The sequence below is a fragment of the Gadus chalcogrammus genome, chromosome 16, assembly GCF_026213295.1.
Source record: "Gadus chalcogrammus isolate NIFS_2021 chromosome 16, NIFS_Gcha_1.0, whole genome shotgun sequence".
Classification (NCBI taxonomy): Eukaryota; Metazoa; Chordata; class Actinopteri; order Gadiformes; family Gadidae; genus Gadus; species Gadus chalcogrammus.
Window position 1 is genome coordinate 25,790,223 of NC_079427.1, and position 22,605 is coordinate 25,812,827.

Consider the following 22,605-nt stretch of genomic DNA (forward strand, 5'->3'; position numbering starts at 1 on the left):
CCGCACTCCGCATGGAGCTGATCGACCCAAATAAGGCTGGGCTCTCACCAGACCCCAGAGGAGGAGAGAGAGGGGGCATAGAGAGACAGCAAGGCCATGCCCTATTAAGGATGTGGTTTCCTTTTCCTCCTCCTTTCTCTCTCTCTCTTATTCACTCCCTGTCTCCCTCTCTCCCTCTCTCTCTCTCTCTCTCTCTCCTCTCTCTCTCTCTCTCTCTCTCTCTCTCTCTCTCTCGGCTCTCTCTCTCGGCTCTCTCTCTCTCTCTCTCTCTCTCTCCATCCCTCTCTCTCTTTTTCATAGGGCAATGAAGTCATTTTGCTCTGACTGGACCTTTAAGCCGGCACTTTGCAGAGGGAGGATCCTGGGTTGATATACAAACAAACCCTCACCTAGTCACCTAGTCCTCACTCAGCCCAACACACAGCTACAGCCCGCAGACTCTACTGCTATTCCTTCACACAGTAAGTATGCTCTTCCTACTACTTTGACTGTTTCTTTTAATCCCTTACGAACACTCCTCCGGCTGTAGGTAGGATACTTTATGATGGATTGTGTACAAGTTGTATCAGCCGGTCTCCTGACCAGCCAGTCAGTCAGTCAGTCAGTTAGTCAGAAAGATACTGAGATAGTTAATATGTATGTTAGCTACTCAGAAGTATAGTATACTTTAGCACATGATCTGCATAATGTCCATCGATCATGTAACATGTGCAATTGGTGAAGGGACCGACTGACTGAGTTGCAAAGTAATTTTTGTCAGACTAAAACTTTTTCTACGCACTTCTATTTGGGCATTGACATCAGTCAATGATGGTACAATCTGTCTTTTTTTATATTATTCAATAATAAGAGGTCATTCAATAATAATACGACTACAGTTTGTCACACAGACAAGTTATCATCATGCATTTCAGAAACAGTACTTGGGTTGTTCCCGAGAGGATGGGAGAGAAAGGTCAGACACTCCATTTTTGTCAACCCTGGAACTGTAAAAGTCACCTACCGTGGAACAAAGGATCCGTTTATTATATTTAATCAGCATTTCTGATCGCAAGTACGCAAATACACATAATGAGGTGAGCTGAATTGCATGGGACACGATTATTTTATGACTATAAATGCACATACAGGCACATTGGTGTCAGTAGCTGATCCACCAGGGAGAAGGACTGTGTTTGGGGTACAAGACCGACCATGAGAGTGAAAGACCGGGGCCAACAGAAGTTTAATTTTATCAGGGTTCAGCAGAGATAAGTACTCGTCCCAGCAGAGATCTGGCTCAATGACACGGATCTGCTCTCTGCTCTCTGCTCTGCCAGCACAGTGGCAGAGCAGGCTGCCCAGAAGACATCAAGAAATCCAAGAAATGAGAACCATCCATGCATAGGGCCTATGTGTACAATTATAAGGACCGTTGTTATGTTTCGATGTTGCGTTTTATTGCGTTGCTGGAGGTGGATTTTTGTTTGGTTTTTATAAATGAATGGATGAGTTGCATGAGTGTTTTCAGCGTGCTCGCAGAGCATCAGAGTTCACTGGTTATCTACTATAACTGATTATGTAGCTAGCGGTTAGCCCGTAGCCTAGCCCCTGTAGAGGATCATCTACGGGCCACATTACCTCATCTGCCATCAGGCCGGCAACTGTGTGGCCACAGCCCTCGGCCTGTGGCCTGTGGTCTGTGGCCTGTGGGTCTGTGGCTCTGCAGTGGCTTTTCCTGTGCTGGCTAACAGACCAAGCGTTACCATACCAACCAGGAAACAAACGCAGCAGACACAATCAAAGCAGGGATGGATAAGGTCATGTTTGGACAGCCAGTTCTGTGCTAACCGAGTTAAGTTAAAGAGGGGTGAGTACTGTAATCGTGGCTTCCTCATTAGTGAGCGGGCAATGCTGGTTACCATAAGTATGTGTGATGACTGTGTTGGATACAACCTGGGAGACACCGGACCAAGACCCCGGCACAGCAGCCTGTTGAACAACTGTTCATGAATTATTAGGAGTAGGCTGGGGTCCAAACCTATAAATTGCTCCCAGGGCACACAGGGAGGAGGATGGAAACTATGCCCCGACTGACTTGTCCTCACAAGAGCTCTCTGCTATCATTATTGGTTGGAATGGAGTCAGGAATTATGGATAAAAAAGAACGATTTGGAGACAAAGAGCAGGAGCTAGAACTGACTCTCAAACTCTGAAACGATCAGATTCTCAGACTCTCCTCCCCTCCTCTCCTCCCCTCCCCTCCCCTCCCCTCCTCCCCTCCCCTCTCCTCTCCTCTCCTCTCCTCTCTTCACCTCTTCTCTCCTTTCCTCTCTTCTCCTCCCCTCTCCTCCTCCCTCCTCTCCTCCCCCTCTCCTCCCCTCTCCTCTCTTCCCCTCTTCTCTCCTTTACTCTTTCTCCTCCTGTCCTTTACTCTCTTATCTGCCTCTCCTCTCCTCTCTCCTCTACCGTTCTCTCTTCTCCTCTCCTCTCCTCTCCTCTCTTCTCCTCTCCTCTCCTCTCCTCTCCTCTCCTCTCCCCTTCCTCTCCTCTCCCCTTCCTCTCCTCTCTTCCCCTCTCCACTCAACTCCTCCCCCCCCACTCCTCTTTGGGTAAACTACATTGGTTTCAGTGCAAACTATTGTTTGCTCTACAAAGGGCAGTGTTAGGATTTGTAATGGTTGTTAACTTAATTCTTTATGAAGATAGAGCGCAACATCAGAAGCTTTCATTCTTCTGAACGGGGGGAGATGGAGAAGGTTAGAGACAAATAGGCAGAGATAATGAGAAACCATTGATGATTTAAAAGATTACCTCAACATTTGAATATCACAATTTTGAACAACTGCTCCCATTGAAAAGTAACTGTACCTGTATTCCACAATTTTTTATTTTTTGTCCAAAACCTACCTGTAGGTTTCCAGGTTAAGGAAGACATTCGTAAACCTGCCCTTTAATAACCTCCATCTGAATCCACTGCCAGACTCAAATGACAATGTAGTAAAAAAAGAAAAACTAAAAGAAAAAGAAAATAAATTCAGAAAAGTAGCAGTTGGCCAAGACAGAGTCTGAGCAACAGCCGTTTGACAGATTTAAGTGTGTGGATCTGTGATTTGGTTTAAATGCCTGGAGATTACTACCATGTGCTGAGGTGTTTTATATTTGAAAGATGAAAACAGCCTTGAAACTTGTGGCCGCTGTGGCCCAAATTTGCAAAAGATCATAGCAGTAATCATGATTCAGGAATGACGGCTGGAAAATAACATTTTGAAGGATAGAAAAACACCTACAAACATTTCGTCTTTAGTTTAAAATAACTCATTAATCTGGTGTAGAAACTGGTGAGACCAGTGGTGATATTCATCATCTTAAGAATCAAGGTATCCACCCTTCAACTTTAACCCCCCCTCCCCTTCCCCACTTCCTTCAGGATAGCATAAAGTTGAAGTGACCTGACATCAAGATGGCAGCACAGGTGATGGTGCAGACAGCACATTGATACAGGCTTTGCACTTGGCTGTTGCCCCAAAGGCGAAGCAGTGTGGAAAAATGCTAGCAGAGATTTTGGTGTATGAGTGTATGTGTGTGTGTGTGTGTGGGGGGGAGAGAGAGAAAGTATGTGGAGATTGGCTGCATGTCACAGAGCTCCCATTGTACACCACTTTGGCTCGGGCGGAGGCCTTTGTCAGTTCAATTGGTGTGCATTCGGAGACGATTCGGCTACTTTGTGCATTTTGTTTCTGCATTGGCCAAGTTAAGGCCTTGCTTAACGTACACGCCTTTATAAATCTCTGTGCTTTGAATACACGCCCATGTAGCTTACGAAGCTCATCCGTTATGTTGTATGTGCATTCTTCAGGGTGCACATGTGTTTTATTGGTTTAAAATTTGCATGCCTCATATTAATGTTCCAGCTGTTTCTACCCTCAAGAAATATTGGGTGTAGGAGATGGATGTCGTGAAAATAAATGAAAACAATTGAATAATTAAACACCCTAGGTTAATTAAACACCCTAGTACTTGCAAAGTGTGCACACACATCACTTGATTAAAACAGTATGCATAGACCTTGAATAATCAATAACCCAATTCAATCAATAATACAAAATATTAATGTGGATGATTCTCTTTCTTCTGTTTACACCTTGTCCTTCACTCCCTCTCTACCTCTCTTTCCCTCGCGTCTCTCTTGCTTTACCCTCACCCACAACACCCACTATCACCATACCAATGGACCGTCCCTCCCCTTCCCTCCACACCGCCCTCCTTCTCTCCTCTTTCCTCCTCCACCTCCATCCCCCTCACCCCCTCACCCTCACCAGGGAGCTGGAATGGCCAACAAGGGTCCCTCCTACGGCATGAGCCGGCAGGTCCAGGATAAGATCGCCAGTAAGTATGACCCCGAGCTGGAGCAGATCCTGGTGGAGTGGCTCAGCCGGCAGTGTGGCTCTGGCGTGGGCAAGCCCGAGGCGGGGAAAATCGGCTTCCAGGCCTGGCTGAAGGATGGATGTGTGAGTTTCAAGGCCTCCATAGGCCTCCATAGGCCATGTTTGACTCCAATAGCTATGCTCATTTCTACTATGTACCGCACAGTGAGACAATATTCAAATGTTGTTTTCGGTTGCACCGTGCCCTCATTGCCACTCCTACCCCCACCTGGACACACCCCTCCCTTCAGGTGCTGAGTGAGCTGATCAACAGCTTGGTCACCGGGGACAAGCCCATCAAGAAGATCGGGAGTTCCCCCATGGCCTTCAAACAGATGGAGCAGATCTCCCAGTTCCTCACCGCCGCCGAGAAGTACGGCGTCATCAAGACGGACATGTTCCAGACGGTGGACCTCTGGGAAGGTACGGTTCTTCCTCCTGACCCTCCAAGCTCAGGGCCTTCCCTGCTTGTCCATCATATACTCAGCAGTAGAGCGTCCAGTACCTGAGACGTCGCAATGGCTGGAGATAGGGCTAACTGCTGCTGCTTGGCTGTTTTGTTTTGCTGCGTCGACAGGTAAGGACCTGGCTGCCGTGCAGAGAACCCTCTCCGCTCTGGGCAGCTTGGCCGTCACTAAAGACGAGGGGACCTACAGGGGAGACGCCAGCTGGTTCTTCAAGTGGGTGCCCTAAAAAATGACCTCAGAGAGGAGATGTTGATTTTAACATATGATGCTGGATTCTATTTTTAATTTTTAAGTCCATTTGTACGTTGACTACATTTCCAATGCCCCTTTGCAGGAAAGCCCAAGAAAACAGGAGGGACTTCAGCGACGACCAGATGAAAGCGGGCAAGAACGTGATCGGCCTGCAGATGGGATCCAACAAGGGGGCCTCTCAGCAGGGCATGAGCTACGGGAGCTCTCGACAGATCCTCTGAAGCCCCTGACCCCACAGACGGCCCCAAGAAACCCTTCCTCTCGAGATAGCTGGCTTAGTAGTCCGTAAAACCCTCCTAGTAACCCCCCACCCACTGTCCCTAGCAACAGCCCCACATAGATGAGCAACACCACATTAACCCCCCCCCCCCCCCCTCAGCTTCCCCCCAGCATTTTCTCCCCTACAGATCTCATTATAGGTTCCGTCCACTCAAAACGTCTTAACCAATCCTAACATCTTAACATCTTCAGTGGTCTCGATCCCGCCCACTCAAAACCTCTTAACCAATCCTAACATCTTAACATCTTCAGTGGTTTGCGGTTAACAGAAGCAGCGCGCCACGGCCATCACAGGTTACTTTGACACTAAGCTCAATAACTTCCTTCTCATGCACCATGAGGACGATGAGCAGGACACACAGAGTACTCCTACCACATCATTCATTGACTGAACTCAGCATTGACAGAGGTCAAGGCGTCTTTAAATCCAGCCCCGCAAATAATGATTATAATATCCGTATTGAACATAGTTCAATGCGGAATGAGAGGACAGAGGTCGTGGGTGATGTACAAAATGTGTTCCTCTCGCTGATACAATTCTCAGTAAGATCAAATATTTCTTTGAGATGGCTTTACATGCTGTATCGGCAACAATATTTTGTACATTGTCTAATTAAAAGAATGACTTTGAAATACATCACGTACTAACTGTTGAACTGTTGTTTTTTTTATACTAAATGGGAGTTGGGCCACAATACACTTGGTTGTATGCTACAGTAGGGTGTGACCAGTGTTTAAGCTACTGCTGACATGGATGGAGACAACTTCTTATCAAGGCTTTATTTACATACAGCTCACCTGGGATTTCCATCAGCCATCACCTTTAATCCAGAAACTCCTTTGCATAGAAAACATTTAACTCAGTTTGATATAAGTTGATGACCCAGGCACAAGGTGTGTGTGTGTGTGTGTGTGTGTGTGTGTGTGTGTGTGTGTGTGTGTGTGTGTGTGTGTGTGTGTGTGTGTGTGTGTGTGTGTGTGTGTATGTGTGTGTATGTATGTGAGTGAGTGATATATATATAAACATAAAAATACATACAGTATTAAAATTCTGCACATTAAACTTCAAGGTCTCTAAAACTTCAGACGTCAAAGAATGAACTCATGAGTGAAAGTCAAAATCAGGCGCGTGCCGAACACACACACACACAATTAAAACATCTTTATATAAATAAGGGTACAGTAGTGCACGTCAAATAAAGTCCAAGGTGACTGTTGTGATAATACCAATTCGCATCGTACATTCAACACCCCTACACCCCCTGTCCCAATTCTCAGCCAGATTCACCACACACACACATACCTTCCCTTCCACATTATAAACCCATACACACTCACACACACACATCATGCCCCTCCAACCATACTCAGTCATTTGATCCAGAAGGCCACATCGTGAAGGAATGCGAGGCAGGTGAGTCCAGGTCCACCCTGACGGTCGCTCTCCGTCTCAGCCCACTGAGCGGGGAGAGTGACCGAGCAACAGCTTGCAGAGGGCAGCAGGGGTGAATAGGGAGTGGGGGGGGGTTCAGACCCTGAGAAGGTGCCGCGAGGCGTGTACAGCAGGTTAAAAAAGAAGACCCAAATAGTCAGCGGCCAGCGTCTGGCGCTACGTGGCCGCTCTCTCGGCGGTGGCGGCTGGCGCCTTGGCCTCAAAGTCCAGCACGATGCCCGAGTCCCGGTCCTCCTGCTGCTGCTCCTCCTCCCCCTCCTCGTCCCCGTCCTCCACCGACACCCAGTCCGGCCCCCTGTCCCGTTCCCGCCGGCGGAGCCTGTGGGTCCGGGGGCGGGCCCCGCTGCCGCGGCCCCTCCGCCAGCACAGCAACTCCTGGAGGTCCAAGTGGGCCAGCCCCACCTCCAGCGTGTAGTACAGCGACCAGAAGAAGGCGAAACAGCCCAGCAGCAGCAGGAACTGTGTGAGTGCGTGTGAGTGTGTGTGCGTGTGCGTGTGCGTGTGTGTGTGCATGCATGTTCACGCGATAGGAAAGAATGGTGGGGTGGGGGAGAAAGAATACAAAAGTAAGATGGGGAATCCAGAAACGTATTTGCATTCTGTGAGCAACACTGAGCAGTAAATAATACGGCCGTTACCGCTGGCGGTTACACTGAATGATCCATGAACGAAAACGACTTGCTGGCATGGATCAGCCACGTATCAGGTTTTCACTGTTTTGATTGGCTTACCCTGGTTGCAAACGCCTTCAATGAGTTAGACAGAACCAGACAGAGCCAGAGAAAACGGAGATGAAGTCTGAGTGTGTGTCTGTGTTTACGTGGGTGCGTGCAAAGGAGTGCGAGTTTGTGTGTGTGTTACCTTGAGGTTGTTGGAGGAGAAGGGGGTGAGTGTCTCTGGGGGGACGTCCAGGCCGGGTGGGCAGGGCAGAGAGAAGTTGCTGTCTAGGTAACGGCCGCTCATGGCCTCTTCCACCAGCCTGTCAGAAGCCCCCCAGCCATTCAGAGTTCAAACCACCACTCAGGGATACCTTTTTACATTGGGATTGCGTGTATGTGTATGGTCTGTATGGTATGTCTTTGTATGCATGTGCAAAAGAGAGTGTGGTGTGTGTGTCTGTCTGTGTCTGTGTCTGTGTCTGTGTGTGTGTGTGTGTGTGTGTGTGTGTGTGTGTGTGTGTGTGTGTGTGTGTGTGTGTGTGTGTGTGTGTGTGTGTGTGTGTGCCCTGACCTCTGTCTCTCCTTGACCTGTCGGTAGGTGAGCGAGGACCCATACAGGGTCAGCTTCCACTGGGTGAGCGTCCCCGTGGCAGCACACATCTTGGGGGTCGGCGTCTCTGTGGAGCGTAGGGGGGTCAGTCTCAGTGATGCCACGGCTATTGGCGCGTCCTCACGCGTCCTTATTGGGCCCGCACCAAACATTTCTCTCACATGCCGTCAATTAATCAGTTGAGGTAAAACTCTGTTTTTGTGGAGGTAAAATATGAATCAGGTTTCTGCATAATTTCTTGATTTAAGAAATATGTGATTGTGTAGCGTGTTTGCTTATCCAGTCTTAAAAATACAACTTCTCACCGCCGTGTCAGCTGCTCTTTCCATGCTGCTTCTACCCCCATATAGCTGTTCCCGTCCGGGGACAGCTATATGGGGCGGGGGCGTGTGCGAATGACGCAGTTGCGTCTTCGCTAAATCAATTATCTTTCTCGTCACATGTTCTTTGTAGTTAGTGGCATGTGTCCATGCATGAATGATAACTGTAAGGCCTGATGAAGTGAATTTATTATAGGTACCTTTTAACTCTGTTTGATCATATTTGTTGGATGATAGGTAAAATCCCCCGTCTGTGCTTCATGTATTGGTATGTACCAATTTCGGGTGGTCTGTCTAGCAGATATAAGGGATGTGTGTTAGTTGCAACGGGAGACGCTAGGGAGACAGAAGCTTAACTGTGTCGTCTTATACCCTCAGTTGTGTGAGGTATGGGACAAACCCTAATTGCTAAAGCTTTGAGGGAACAAGTGCTTTGGGTTGGCTGAATATAGCCTTAGTCTAGACTAATTGTTAGTTTTTCTATTATTTTCCTTTTTCTTTTCGCCATTTTTCATCAATTTTTGTACCATGGATGCCTAATTACTCGGGTTGGAAGAAGAATAAATCCAATCAACGTAATTTTTGCCTGACTGCTGCCTTTTTGTGCCATTCCTAAGACCCTCGACAAACTACCCTTTGACGCTCACCGCGGCCCAGAGAACCCCCAGAGGACAGCACCACGGCTCTAGGTCCCACCGCGGCCCAGAGAACCCCCAGAGGACAGCACCACGGCTCTAGGTCCCACCACGGCCCACAGAACCCCCAGAGGACAGCACCACGGCTCTAGGTCCCACTGTGGCCCATAGTGTGTGTGTGTGTGTGTCTGTGTCTGTCTGTGTTTGTGTGTGTGTGTGCGCGAGGTGTGTGTCTTACTGTGGTCCACTATGAGGAGTTTGTATTCGCCCAGGGCTTTCTCTCCCCAGCAGCGCACCGTTGAAAAGGTCCATTCCTGGTAGCCTGAGGGGTCCCTGTACACACACACACACACACACACACACACACACACACACACACACACACACACACACACACACACACACACACACACACACACACACACACACACACACACACACACACACACACAGCTAGGATATAAGCTTTATAAACACATGAAAAGTGGACATCAAGCACACATCATTCTTTTTTTAAATGCGTGTGTGCGTGCGTGCGTTACCGGTCGACGGCACGACGAGCCCCGATAAGTGACGTCATGCTGCTGGGGCACACCAGTGTGATCTCCACGTTGCCGCGGCACGGATGGATGATCGTCATGGTAACGGACACGTGCTCCAGAGTCTGCATGCCGGACTGGCTCAGGTCCTGGGTGGTGACTGGAGGCGACGAGGGAAATAAAGAGTCAATGCCAGCTAGCTTGTCACATCTCAGCACCTCAGACAAAACACGTTTCTCTGTCCCTCGAGGCGTCATCCATCAGTACGCTTCTCCATCATCATCATCATCATTACCATCACCATCATCATCATCCTCATCTATCTGGCCTGGTTCCCAGTTGGAGAAGCAACCCCTTGGTAATTCCTGGGCTCTGCCTTCGCCTAGTGAGGCCTGGCGCTGCCTGACCATGTAGGGCTAGCATACAACACATGGTCAGTCTGAGATGATCGGGGCAAAGGAGCTGGTGACAGTGGGAACTGTGTGTGTGTCACTGACACATACTTCTCTCTGTGTATAATAACAAAAAACAGTATTTGCTAAAACATAGCTCCTTCGGAAGGCAACCAGGAGGTAGAGGAGAGAAACACTGGGGACTTAAAACAAATCTTTAAAAAAGCAGTTTTGTATTTGCTGTGTTGCTTACACTTATAGGATAAATTCAATGCAACTGTGTCACCCACAAAATGATATTCCCAGCTGTTTCATATTTAAAAATGGGCCAAACCATCAACTTCCCTCTTGAAAGGGTTTCCTCCAAGTGTCATGGTTCATATATAATAAAGTGTGGTGGTTAAAATATGTTGTACGCATATGCACACGCAATCACATATGAAAAGCTGCCTTGCCCTGGAATGAGGGAAGGGCATGAGGTAAAATGCTGCCAGCCTAGAACACATAGCAACCAGAGCAAACACAACACACTTCAGCCAGCCCCACCGTAACTTTGTCACTGGAATTGTCCAAGCAGAAATGTGGGCATCAGGGGACCAACCACACACATAGCATCGGCATCTATATCCCCCCTTTCCCGCTGAATGGGAACAACATGTTGCGTGAGATTTTAAGTATGGCTGCTCGGTTGAGAGTGGGCTCAGTTCTACCGGAGGTAATGGTGCGTTACACAGAATGTTCTGGGTCTCATCCCTGATGAACTTCAGCTGTGGGAGCCTCCACACACACACACACACACACACACACACACACACACACACACACACACACACACACACACACACACACACACACACACACACACACACACACACACACACACACACACACACACACACCAAAAAAGGGAGGATGTACAGGGGACAGTCAAGCCGGAGGGGAAGAAAAAAAAAGATGCTGTTGCCTATTTCCCTTGCGTGTTATAAGTGTTAATATATAAAGCATAATCCTCTATCGGACACGAATATCAAAAAAGTTTTATTCGGACGGAGCTCGCACGTCCACACACACATAGTGAGGACATCGTAAAAGTGTTTCAAGAGCAAAACCATCTCTTGGGACGCCCATATAAACACTGCACATGTTTACTCCCGTTCTCTCTCGATGACAGTCCTTTTTCAGTAACAGTGATAAAACGGCATAGATTACCATGTGGAAGATCATATTAGGTTATATTAATATCTTTGAAACAGAAAAATACTTTGGTTTGGTACAGGGTACAGAGGTAAACAGAAAATAAGCACAGCCTACCGGGGAGAGTCTGACATCCCAGCCACTAGATCTGTCAGAAGAGTGTACAGAAGAGTGTGCACAAGGACACAGTCAACTGGAGAACGTGCCCTTATACGGGCAGGCTGCATACAGCCTGTTCAGTGGAGGAGAGTCCTGCCAATGTAACACCATGTGTAAAATAAAGAAAGAAGGAGGGAAATGAAGACAGCCAGACAGACAGTCCGAGAGACAGAGACAAACCAAATTACCATTCCAGGTGCGGGTCAGAATGTCTGGATAGGTCAGGATAGTCACATCCCCCTTCAGTACCGGGCTCTGATAAGACAATAGGAATGGCACCGAATCCCACACCTGGCACACACACCACGGAGAGGGAGAGGGAGAGGGAGAGGGAGAGGGAGAGGGAGAGGGAGAGGGAGAGGGAGAGGGAGAGAGAGATCTAAATATATGATAGTACAGTAAATTATATGGACATATGAAAGTACAGAACATTATATGGACATATGAAAGTATAGTACATTATATGGCCATATGATAGCATAGTACATGATGTACACTATATGGCCATATGATAGTATAGTACATGATGTACACTATATGGCCATATGATAGTATAGTACATGATGATGGCCGGTACCTTGGCAGCGTTGACCATCCTCCAGGCATTGAGCAGGCCGAAGCCGTGCTTGTGGCTATGGTGGAAGCCGGCCCCGTTAGCCCTCCAGTCAGTGCTGTTATCGTACTGTGAAAACACACAGCCCAACCCCCCCGGTTCAGAGCCCGCCTGCTGCCCAGACCTCTACTGTACTGGCAGCCAACACCTGGATAGCAGCCTGGCCTGGGCACAGTGTGCGGTAGACGGCTTTCAGTTCGACTGGGATATCGTCGGAGTTACGGTGAGGGTTAGGGGACGTTTCCGAAGGGTCTAGGAGCAGTAGCAGAGGGGAACTCGGGAGCGGGGGGCGTATCCGCGGCCAAGTGAAAGCCACAGGTCTTTTGGCTCTCACTCCTCGCACATCTGGCTTACGGATTCTAGAGTTGATGCTACGTATTTTGTTACACAAGCCAGTACTGGTTCGTACCTCACAGCTACGCACGGGACTACTGGCTTCTGCATTGGATTAATTTTCAACGGGTGCAGAGGTCCCTAGCTAAGACTAGAGTTTAGATTCTCTGCCCGAGCCTGAGCCGACCGGGCCGATATTTCCCACCACTATCCTCGGGCCGGGGCGGGCCGGGCATTTGATCGAGCGTTTGTATTATTTTATTTCTCTTTTTAATTTCTCTTTATTGGCCTAACCTGAGGAGAAATCTATGCCATGAACAGAAATATTATAGGCGTATATATATTTAGCAGAGTAGGCTAAGTAGGGACCGACCTTGGTTGCTGTGAAGATGATGATGTGCTGGACGTCCCGCCAGGTCAGGCAGGGCCGCACCTGCAGCATGAGGGCCACCATGCCCGCCGCCAGGGGGGCCGCAGCCGACGTGCCCGTGTGCCCGTCCGTGCAGCCCGTCCCCTGCTGCATCGACCAATCGGACGTCACCTGTGTGGAGAGCGCATTGATTAAGACGGAAGGAGAGGGGAGGGGAGAAGACATTACAGGATCTGGATGGAACGGAGACGGACCAACAGAGGACGTATAGCACAAAACCAAAAGAGGGAGAGTCTGAAGGGGACTGCTCAAGATGTGGTGCAGCTGCCCGCGTTATGAGAAAAGCCCAATTAGGAGGGCCACAGACAAACAGTGCCTAGGTGGTCCCAGCCCATTGGCAGAGAGCCCAACCCAAACTGTTAGTGGAAAGGGCTTGTGCATTAACACGCTCGCTCAAATACCCCAGGTGTGCATTCAAAATGTACACGTCTGATACTAGTCCTTCTGGCTCTGAGACTAGGGTGCCTAGTCTCTGAGACTGGGCGCCCCACTCCAGGCTTCACATTGTTTGGGTACAGTTAATAGAGGCCATAAAGCCTAATAGCACTGTGAGGAGAGGGTGGGGGGCGGTGCAAAGAACAGACAGGGGGTTGTTACAATTAACAGCCACTGTAAAACCAAATCAACCACAGGAGAATGACCTACTGGAACTACTACCTAGAACTACCCTGGATTGATGCTCTCCAATTTAAAAGGTGTAGTATGAGGAATTGAGTGGCAGCTACCAGAACGGACAGGGCACGATGGAATAATATTAATAAATCTGTTTGAATTAGTGATTAATCCCATGAAAATAAGAATGGTTGTGTTTTTGTTCCCTTAGATTGAGCCCCTTGTTTCTACATAGGGGGCGGGTCCTCTTCCACGTGGGCCGCCGGGTTGCACTAGATTACACTTAATCCTACACACTGCACCTTTAAATTACCGATGCATTCCCAAAACGGGACCATCTCAAAAGCTCATCTTCCTGCCTTATCTTCTTGCTCAGCGGGGGTGGGACAAAATATCGATACGAAGATAGATGGTCGCCCTTCCTCGTGTGATTCGAGAATCGATACACTGGTCCTTAATATCATATAATATAATACTTTTTGAGAATTTCTTTTTTATTTTTATTCTTTATTAGTTAGACAGGAAAAATCGCCCCAATTATGAATATTTTAATGAATAAAAAGGAAACTCGAACTGAAGTTATCTTACAAAAGTCCAGCAACTGAAAACCGTTGACCGTGAATAAAGACCGAAATCCATCACATTACCGTTTTAGTAATTTAGTATTCATTGTCAGACGTATACAGTATCGTGATACATCATTGGAGGTTTGTCTAACGATATATTGATGATTGCAGAATCGCTATATTGCGCTATTATCCGTATGGGGTATCATGAGGTACCCTGTGATTCCCACCCCTAGCATGCATGCATGGGACTCGCTGTGTGAACACGTAAGAGGTGGGCGATATGGCAAAAATATTAAAAATAAATGAAATTCAGGCATGATCACAATACACAGCCTTATCAGGATTATTTTTCCATGTTTATATCTGTCCGTCGGTATTCGGGAGTGCATTTTCGCTGTTCAATGAAATGGTACCAGATTTTTCTATAGTACACTGAAACGCATGCTTCACAATTATTTTAAATTAGTAATCAATCAAACTCTTCAACATTATTTTCATCCATGCAGGTTTTTCCATGATAAAATGTGAATAGTCCAGCAAAACGGAGCCCTGCGTCGCCACATAGACTGGCCCCTGTCACATCGAACAGCCCTAGTGCACGTTAGCATGCATCAGGACTGTATCTGGAAACTCACGATGCTCCTCAGTTCTTTCCTTCCACTGCTGAACGTGACCGCCAACATGGACGCACACTCCTCTGCATAGAAGGGCATCTGTCCCTCCTCGTCCACCGCCCCTGAACACACAGGGGATTAAACACAGGGGATTAAACACAGTGAATTAAACACGGTTCATCTGGGCCTCAAACACAGCGAGTTAAACGCCGTTAATCTGGGCCTCAAACACAGCGAGTTAAACGCCGTTCATCTGGGCCTCAAACACGTTCCCCAATGGAAGAAAAAATACAAAAAGACTCTTACCAATGGTGATGGTGTAGATGGAGTTGGCATAGCCGTCGTAGTTGCAATTGTCGTTATACTGCCCGCCGTTACCACTGGCAACAACGAAGATGCTGCCGAACCCTCTTCGGCCAGCGATCACTCCATGCTGCAGCGCCGCCTGAAGGGAGGGACAGATCAATACTTGATGCTGCATCAATTCATTTTATTAAGACCTCTGTAAAAATGCATGGCATAGAACCAGGGGAAATGATAACCCTGATTAGGATACATCATAATAATATAATACCCTTTCTAGATCACGTCAGAACTCAGTGTTTCCCACACATTGACGAGACTATGGCGGCCCGCCATAGTCTAATTTCGGCCGCCATAGTCTCTGCGTGCACATGAATTATTATTATTATTAAAAAAAAAAATAATAATTTTTTTTTTTTTTTTTTTTTTGCTCAGGCGAAGTTTGAAGACATACACACCCCCCCCCCCCCCCCCCCCCCCCCCCCCGTCAACAATCGCTCCATACCCCCCCCTACCCCCCGTACCCCGTCAACAATCAACAATCGCCCCATACCAGCCCCCTTCCCCCCCCCCCCCCCCATAGTCTCCAAAATTTCTGTGGGAAACACTGGAACTGACTTTAAACACGGCACACTGCTGGAGAGTTCACAGTACACAAAGGAAAACAAAGGGTTTGATTGTTTCAAACCATATACAAAAATAAAAAACGATGAATGAACTAACAGAACTAATGAGTACATGAAAGGAGTGTATATGTCCTGATTCAAGGGTTGTGAAATACAAAGTGAAGAGTAAGAGACAATACCATATAGTGGTGCTCTAACCTAGAGGAATCTTACAAACATTACCATTATAATAGTAGATCAACACTTACAGTATAGATGAATATGGTCAAAAACACAGGGCTCATAGGTTTTTAGACTCAATAAAAACATTTTGCATCTGTGCTGTCCTCTGTTGGACAAAGAGGGTAGTGTGCGAGATCCCCCCTCACCTTCCCCAGCGGGTGGGGTCCGTCCACAGTGTGTCCATCGTCGTCTGGACCCCAGCTACGGACCACAGCACAGTTCATCAAACCGGCAGTCTCCAGAACAACATCCTCCCTCAATCTCTGCTATGTTCGTTGATGTCGAGGGAGGTCTGTTTTATTATTGTGATCACGAATTACAATTCCGCATTCTTTTCAAACGCATAGTTGCAGTTATGATGTTTAATTAGTTAAATAGTCGATTTGTAAAGTGGTTTAAGGTAAGCCAAATTTAATTCCGGATAATTGTGTTGCATCTTGTAATAACTTAAATATACAAAAAGCATATTTATAAAAGATTTGAGACATTTAAAATGCAAACTGCAACGCATCTCATCTGCGGTATTGTTTTAAATGTTTTTGCCCGATCGCTGGCAGAACCGAGTTCTAGAAATTGAGTTTTTGAGCAATTAGGACTAGGACAGGGGCTTTGACACCTGCAGCTGTAGACGTCGTTGACCTGGTAGTGTTTGTTGAACGCCACAGCCTCCATGCTGTCCGTCAGTGGTCCGTCCAGCACTCTGATACCTGCACACGCAAACACAATGTAAAACACACAGTAAACTGTAAATAAGAAAAAAACCTTCATGCGGACCCATTCCATAGACCCTTCAGATATTCAGTAGTGTGTTCTGCAACAGGAAAACTGTTGAACAATTACAAAAAAAGTGTCTACAAGGGTTTTCTAATCATCAATTAGCCTTTTAACACGATTATCTAAACAATGTACCATTAGAACACAGGAGTTATGGTTGCTGGAAATGGGCCTCTGTACACCTATGTAAATATTCCATTAAAAATCTGCCGCTTTTTCCACTGAACTGTATCTCTGATTTGTTCAGTTCAAAAATCAGTGCTTTTCTTTAATAAATAAGGACATTTCAAGTGACCCCACACTTTTGAACAGTAATGTATATTATTATCGAAAGGAGGACGCATTGGAAATCCCAGGATGTAAATCAGAAAATGTATCATTAATTCCATGCAAAAGAATATTGAATATAATTCTAGGTTCATCTTGGGAATGCAAACAGAAACAAGTGAGAGTTAAAGTCGGGCTGCTATGTTGCACAAAGTACTGGTGCATATGGTCACAAACCAATCAAACACCTCAGCCAAGCATACCTGCCACCTTGCTCCCGTAGGCCACGCCCACGGCACAGAAGCTGTTGTTGGGCACGGCGGCGATCTCCCCAGCACAGCGCGTGCCGTGGTGGTTGTCGCTGTGGGCATCTGGATGGGGCATGGGGTCAGGGTCGTTGGAGTTCAGGTCATAGCTGCCCTCTGGACTCTGGGGCAGAGGAGAGAGGCGGGTGACTCAGTTTGAGTTCTGAGTTTTCACTCTGATGATTTGACAGCCCAGAGAATGAACAAACATGCAATGGCGTTGTAACACACAAAGTCATTTTGGAATCTAAACCCATGTCATTGAATAATTTAACTGCCAAGAGAATGCCAAGCAAGGCTGGTACGATTATCTCTTCAAGATGAACAAAAACAAGTAAAGCGAAATGTTTTACCATGTAGAAAAATATGCTAGGTGTGCTAAAGCAGTAATGTGTTTAGACAGAGTTGTGCATGTGTCTTTATTATTATGATTTTTTTTGCTTCATGCAATGCCTGCACTTGTATGTACTGTGTATATAAGTACTTAACAGTTGGTTATGATGTCATCCTTCACAAACCTTCCAGGTGAAACTGGTTTCCAGCGAATAAGAGAACCTGCATTAAATTGGGATATGGGCCAGGGAAACTATTTAAGATTAATCTAAACGGCTGCTGGAAATACAGACAAACAGCATTTAGGGCATTTAGCAGACGCTTTTATCCAATGCAACAGTTCCTACACACTCAGACACCGATGGCGGAGTCAAACATGCAGGGAGACAGCCAGCTCGTCAGAAGCAGTCAGGGTCGTGTGTCTTGCCTATGGACACCTCGACACTCAGCTAGGCGGAGCTGAGTACATACCTATCCATTTAAAAGGCAACCCGCTATACGTCCTGAGCTAAACCGATCCCAGACACAAAAGGAAAAGAGACAATGAAACTGAAAAGCAGAATTGTAGTCGAAGAAGGACTAGTACTAATAACTTAAATGGTGATTTTTAGTTAGTTCTTGTCTTTTGTACTGGAGAAAGTCCATTTGTCAATTTGTTTTTGATATTTATCAATCTTTTTGTTTATTTGGAAGAACTCGTCTCTTGATAATTCGTGGACCTAATCACAACCTCCTTTTGAAGACTCAAATTATTCGGCCGTTTATGAAGTACTCACAGGTTGCATTCATAGGCTGTTTCGTAATCGGTCCTCACAGTAGGGTACAGAGACCGATTACAAAACAGCCTTTGAATGCAACCAAGGCACTACTTCATAAAAGTCATAATACTTAGTGTTTGTAGAATTTGAGTCTTCATTATTACAAAACGATACAGCAGCTCTAGTTAAGTAATATGAAAATATTACATTTTATAAAAGCATTTCTTAACACTTCATATCAGTTACAATTTTCTTAGCTATTCGGAATATTGCACCCAAATCTCAAATAACATGTTTCAGTGACTTAAAAGGTAGTTAGTGATTAATGATGAAAACAAACAGTTCTCAGTAGTGCACTCAGACTTTTGGACCCCCACCTTTCCCCCCAAAGTCGCCCGCATGCCAGTCATGGCCCAAACCAATCAATGGTGCAGTGATAAAAAAAAGTAAAATGTCCAAAAGTAACGTTTGCCTTACATAGTTGGGCTGGATGTCCTGCAGCGTGTGCTCCACTCCGTCATCCACCACCACCACCGTGACCCCTGTCCCAGTGATGTTGCGCTCCCACAGGCCCGTCACGTTGATGTCCATGCCCTTTCTCTGTTTGTTGTGCTGCAACGCGGACCAGGGCATACAGAGAGGAGGTCACACGACAGAAAACCATAAAAAACTAAAAGGAATGATGGTAGCACTTATATGATGATGATAATGATAATAATAATAATAATAATAATAATAATAATAATAATAATAATAATAATAATAATAATAATAATAATGCTCAGTCAAAAGTCTAAAAAGTTTATTATTCTTTAGTAACTGATGAACTTATCATTATTATACATGTCCATCCAGATGTAGGATTGATAGATATTTGTTAATGATTAGTTCATCCTTAACTAGAGGCATATATAAATGAAGACAAAATGTTCCCCGATTATTCTATTGTCTTTCTACCAGAGCAGACACACTGATCTAAAATCCAGGCCCTCACCAAGTGCCACTGGTTCGGGTAGCGGGGGTCATTGAAGGTCATTGCCCTCTTGGATCTGCTGAGGACAATGTCCTTGGAGTGCCACAGCACATGCGGGTGGGCTGCCAGCAGGTCTCCGGAGTGGGCCCACTTGTCTGCCCAAGCGGTAGCCCCCAGCCTGGGCTTTGAGGCACACAGGAGGTAGTGGCCTTCCAGCTGTCCGATCTGACCCCGGTTCTCCAGTCCGACCTGTTCTGCCACCTGAGGGATGAGAGAGTATCGTCAGGACAGGATGGTTTGGTCGGCCTGTTGTGCAATAACATTAACCAGTCATTAACCCAGCCACAGCCGAGAAGCGCATTAGAAAGCTTCCACAAACAGGCGACCCATTGAAGGCCTCAGTTTGCGAGAGCCTTGTTTATTACTGGTGGTCATGATGACATATTCAATCATGATGTGCATTTGAAGCAAAATTCAAACAGGAAATGAAACGCAACAAGGAATTGCGTCCTTCTCCAAAACAATGCATGACGTGGAAGCAGCTCAGTACACAACGCGTGCATATTTGATCAGGAGGGCGAGTTGTTGTTTTAGGCACAGAATGCAAAGATACGAGGGGGGGGGTGTTGACAGAATTTTGGTTTTTCATTATTTTGCTTCCACCATCTCCGAGACCAAGTCAAAGTCTGGTCCTTTGCACCTCACTGCTTCATCTACTGTACATGCATGTAGACATCACCGGGCTTGAGCTTCAACCTTAATGTGTTTTACACGGGATCACGTGATCCTTGTGGTTCCTTACCTTGTCTGCAACCACATCGAGATCCACGAGAAGTCCGTCCTCCTGGGAAGAGCTGAAGCTCAGCCGCACGGCCCAGGACTGGCCCAGACCACAGGACGGGGGCGGCAGGGGAACGGACGAAGAGAAGGATTCCGATTGGAGGTTGAGATACAGCAGGCAGGACGAGGACAGAAACACCAGCAGGAGGAACAGGGAGAGATAGGGCGTTGTCATGGCAACAGAGAGACAAGCGGAGGGTCGTATTAGCATCCCCACGTCATCTGAACAGCAACCTGGAACAGCGGGAGACAAAACACAAAAGAGCAATGAGAAGACAACAATACGAGAACCAACATGACCATCATCATATCAGAAAGTGGACCAATCCATTGCTGAACATCCACAACATCACTCCGGACTGACACTCACCACGACCGCACACACAGACGACACTGGTAAGTCGTGAACAGTGTATGACATCTAAAAGCTATGCATAATGCCATTAAAAGAAGGAGTATGAGTCCTGGTCCTGCTCTGGCTAGGCAGCAGGGTAGGACAGCTCCCAGTGGCCCAGATAGTCCACCTCTGAGTGGACGTGAGTTACAGAATATATACCACTCTGTGTGTTGAAATTGGGAGAAATACCCGGAACAAATAACACCCATTCACTCGATATGAGACAATCCTGCGATACAATAAAGGTGGGAACGTGGTTTGAGACAAAGGTGGACGTGTGGACCAAGGCCAACTCGGATGGGTTCATGATCATGAGTTTCCAAGACTACTGTTAAAGCAGATCTACAACCTCACAAACAACACGATTCAACGACTGTTACTACGTTTTTCATTGACAAGTTTAGTTGCTCACCGTACTCTATACGTTAACGTCGTTTACCTTTGATCTGAAAACTTCCCCTCTTGTGTCTAAGTGTCAAAGAACAAGCTTGTCATCTCATTTCCGCATAACACAATTTTGTTACGCGTGACGTTGTCGAGGGACGTACGACGTAGTAAATAGTTTCACGTTGACTGCTGTACTCCATCCGAAACACCAGAGGGCAGCATTATAGTTCAAAACATTATGGTTCCCATTGCCTTTTTTGTTCAAAGGACCGGCATATTCATAAAATAAAATAAGCCTGGCAGCTGTTTAAGCGGGCTGTGGACGGGTCCTTCGATTCAAGGGGCCCAGAAGTAGATATCTCCGTTCACTCCAATACAAGTGGGGAACAGGAATGTGTCTCCGCAAAAAATGTCTGGATATCAATCAAAGGCTCATACATACCATGTACTAATAAAAATGCAAGTATTCTCTTTTCAAAACACTACCTCAAGCGTTTTATTAGCCATTGTATTTATTTATTGCAGGAGAAGGAGGGGTAGGCAGCTGAAAGGAGCCGTAGTGAGACAAATCTTGTTTTGGCCCGGCATAATAATTGTTAAATAATTGTTGTCCGGATGGCAGGAGCACTGTAATTTAAAGATCACATGTACAGAATCATCGGGGGGGGGGGGGGGGGGGGGGTTAAAATACACTTCCACGGTCGGTAAACAATGCGCAATGTGCTCGCTCAGACCTCTCGCTGCATTAATGAGAATATTTCTGCATCCGGCACGTCATGCACTAGGGCGTGGCTAGGCACCCGAGATGCGGAAGCAAATCTCTCCTTGATGTTTTTTTATTTTGGATTATTTAACATTTAAAGACAAAACAATAATTATCTAATACAACTTCTCGTAGGGGACCAACAATCCGATACATATACAAATACAAAACCAAAACACAATTATGAAGGCATTTTCAAATAAATAATCTCATAAATCAACAAAAATTACAAGACAACCAAGTTTTAACATATGGAGCAGGGATGTCAAGGTCCCAAAATGTCTAATCTTCAAAATAACAAAAAGTTAGAAAGATGTATACATACATTTATCTTCTTTGCAATCCTGCTAGAGTGTTAAGGACAAGAAAAAACGCCTAAAATCATTTAAAAAAACTGTTAAAGGAGGGTTTACTATTTCTCCACTTGCAGCAATGAAGATGATATTTACCCAAAGGTAAAATAATATTAATCAGACACAGATACATTCAAATTATCCATAAAAAATAAAACGTGAGAGATATCAAAGGTTGGAATGTCATGTACTTTTAGTAATAGCCAATTCATTATGTCAGACCAAAAAGCTTGGGACAAGGGGCATAAAAAAAACATTCGTTCTAAAGTTTCTTCACGTTCACCACAAAAATGACATGGGTCAAGTTCAAAACTAAACCTTTTATGGAGAAATGTGGCTGTTGGATAAACATTATTAATAATCTTAAAATGAGTTTCTTTAACTTTAGGAGAGATGGGCCATTTAATACATTTGTAAAATGCTTTATGTGTAATAGATAAGACTGCTGAAAGTGGGACCTTGATGAGTGCCTCTCTGTGATAGTCATGATATATCCTAGATTTTAAAACAATGCCAATTAACTTGTTGTTAAAATTCCTATCAGACAAATTTAATTTTCGGATAACTAAACTTCGTAATACCGCCTTAACATTTGAGTAGCCTACAATAAGATATTTTCAGAATAATAATCAAAGGTAATGGAATTGCTTTACAAAACCTTTTTGTATTCTTGCTGACAACAAGGGAAGTTATATTTAAGTATAAAAGTATGATAATCCAGAATGTTACCATTACAATCCAATAAATCAGTTGCAAACATAATGCCTC

At 45.9% G+C, this 22,605-nt stretch overlaps 2 protein-coding genes across 5 annotated transcripts; one reads left to right on the plus strand and one right to left on the minus strand.

Annotated features, from left to right (window-relative positions):
* The first annotated feature begins 327 nt into the window (after positions 1-327).
* tagln (transgelin) lies at positions 328-6,064 on the plus strand. The gene is made up of 6 exons (XM_056611631.1): positions 328-461; positions 3,410-3,454; positions 4,302-4,490; positions 4,658-4,829; positions 4,984-5,086; positions 5,208-6,064. The coding sequence occupies exons 2-6, from the start codon at positions 3,443-3,445 to the stop codon at positions 5,344-5,346; spliced, it is 615 nt and encodes a 204-aa protein (XP_056467606.1). The 5' UTR covers positions 328-461; positions 3,410-3,442; the 3' UTR covers positions 5,347-6,064.
* Positions 6,028-21,484, minus strand: pcsk7 (proprotein convertase subtilisin/kexin type 7). Of its 4 annotated transcripts, none has more exons than XM_056611605.1 (17): positions 21,413-21,484; positions 19,900-20,171; positions 19,119-19,358; positions 18,602-18,736; positions 16,992-17,157; positions 16,304-16,394; positions 15,834-15,888; positions 14,843-14,981; positions 14,558-14,658; positions 12,685-12,852; positions 11,943-12,047; positions 11,554-11,656; positions 9,624-9,780; positions 9,320-9,414; positions 8,088-8,193; positions 7,719-7,836; positions 6,028-7,316 (listed from the first exon to the last, which is right to left on the minus strand). In XM_056611605.1, the coding sequence occupies exons 2-17, from the start codon at positions 20,146-20,148 to the stop codon at positions 7,014-7,016; spliced, it is 2,331 nt and encodes a 776-aa protein (XP_056467580.1). In that variant the 5' UTR covers positions 20,149-20,171; positions 21,413-21,484; the 3' UTR covers positions 6,028-7,013. The 4 variants fall into 4 exon arrangements, with proteins under 4 accessions (XP_056467580.1, XP_056467581.1, XP_056467579.1 ...); XM_056611606.1 differs by lacking the exon at positions 21,413-21,484 and adding an exon at positions 20,774-20,865; XM_056611604.1 differs by lacking the exon at positions 21,413-21,484 and adding an exon at positions 20,747-20,836.
* Positions 21,485-22,605: the final 1,121 nt, after the last annotated feature.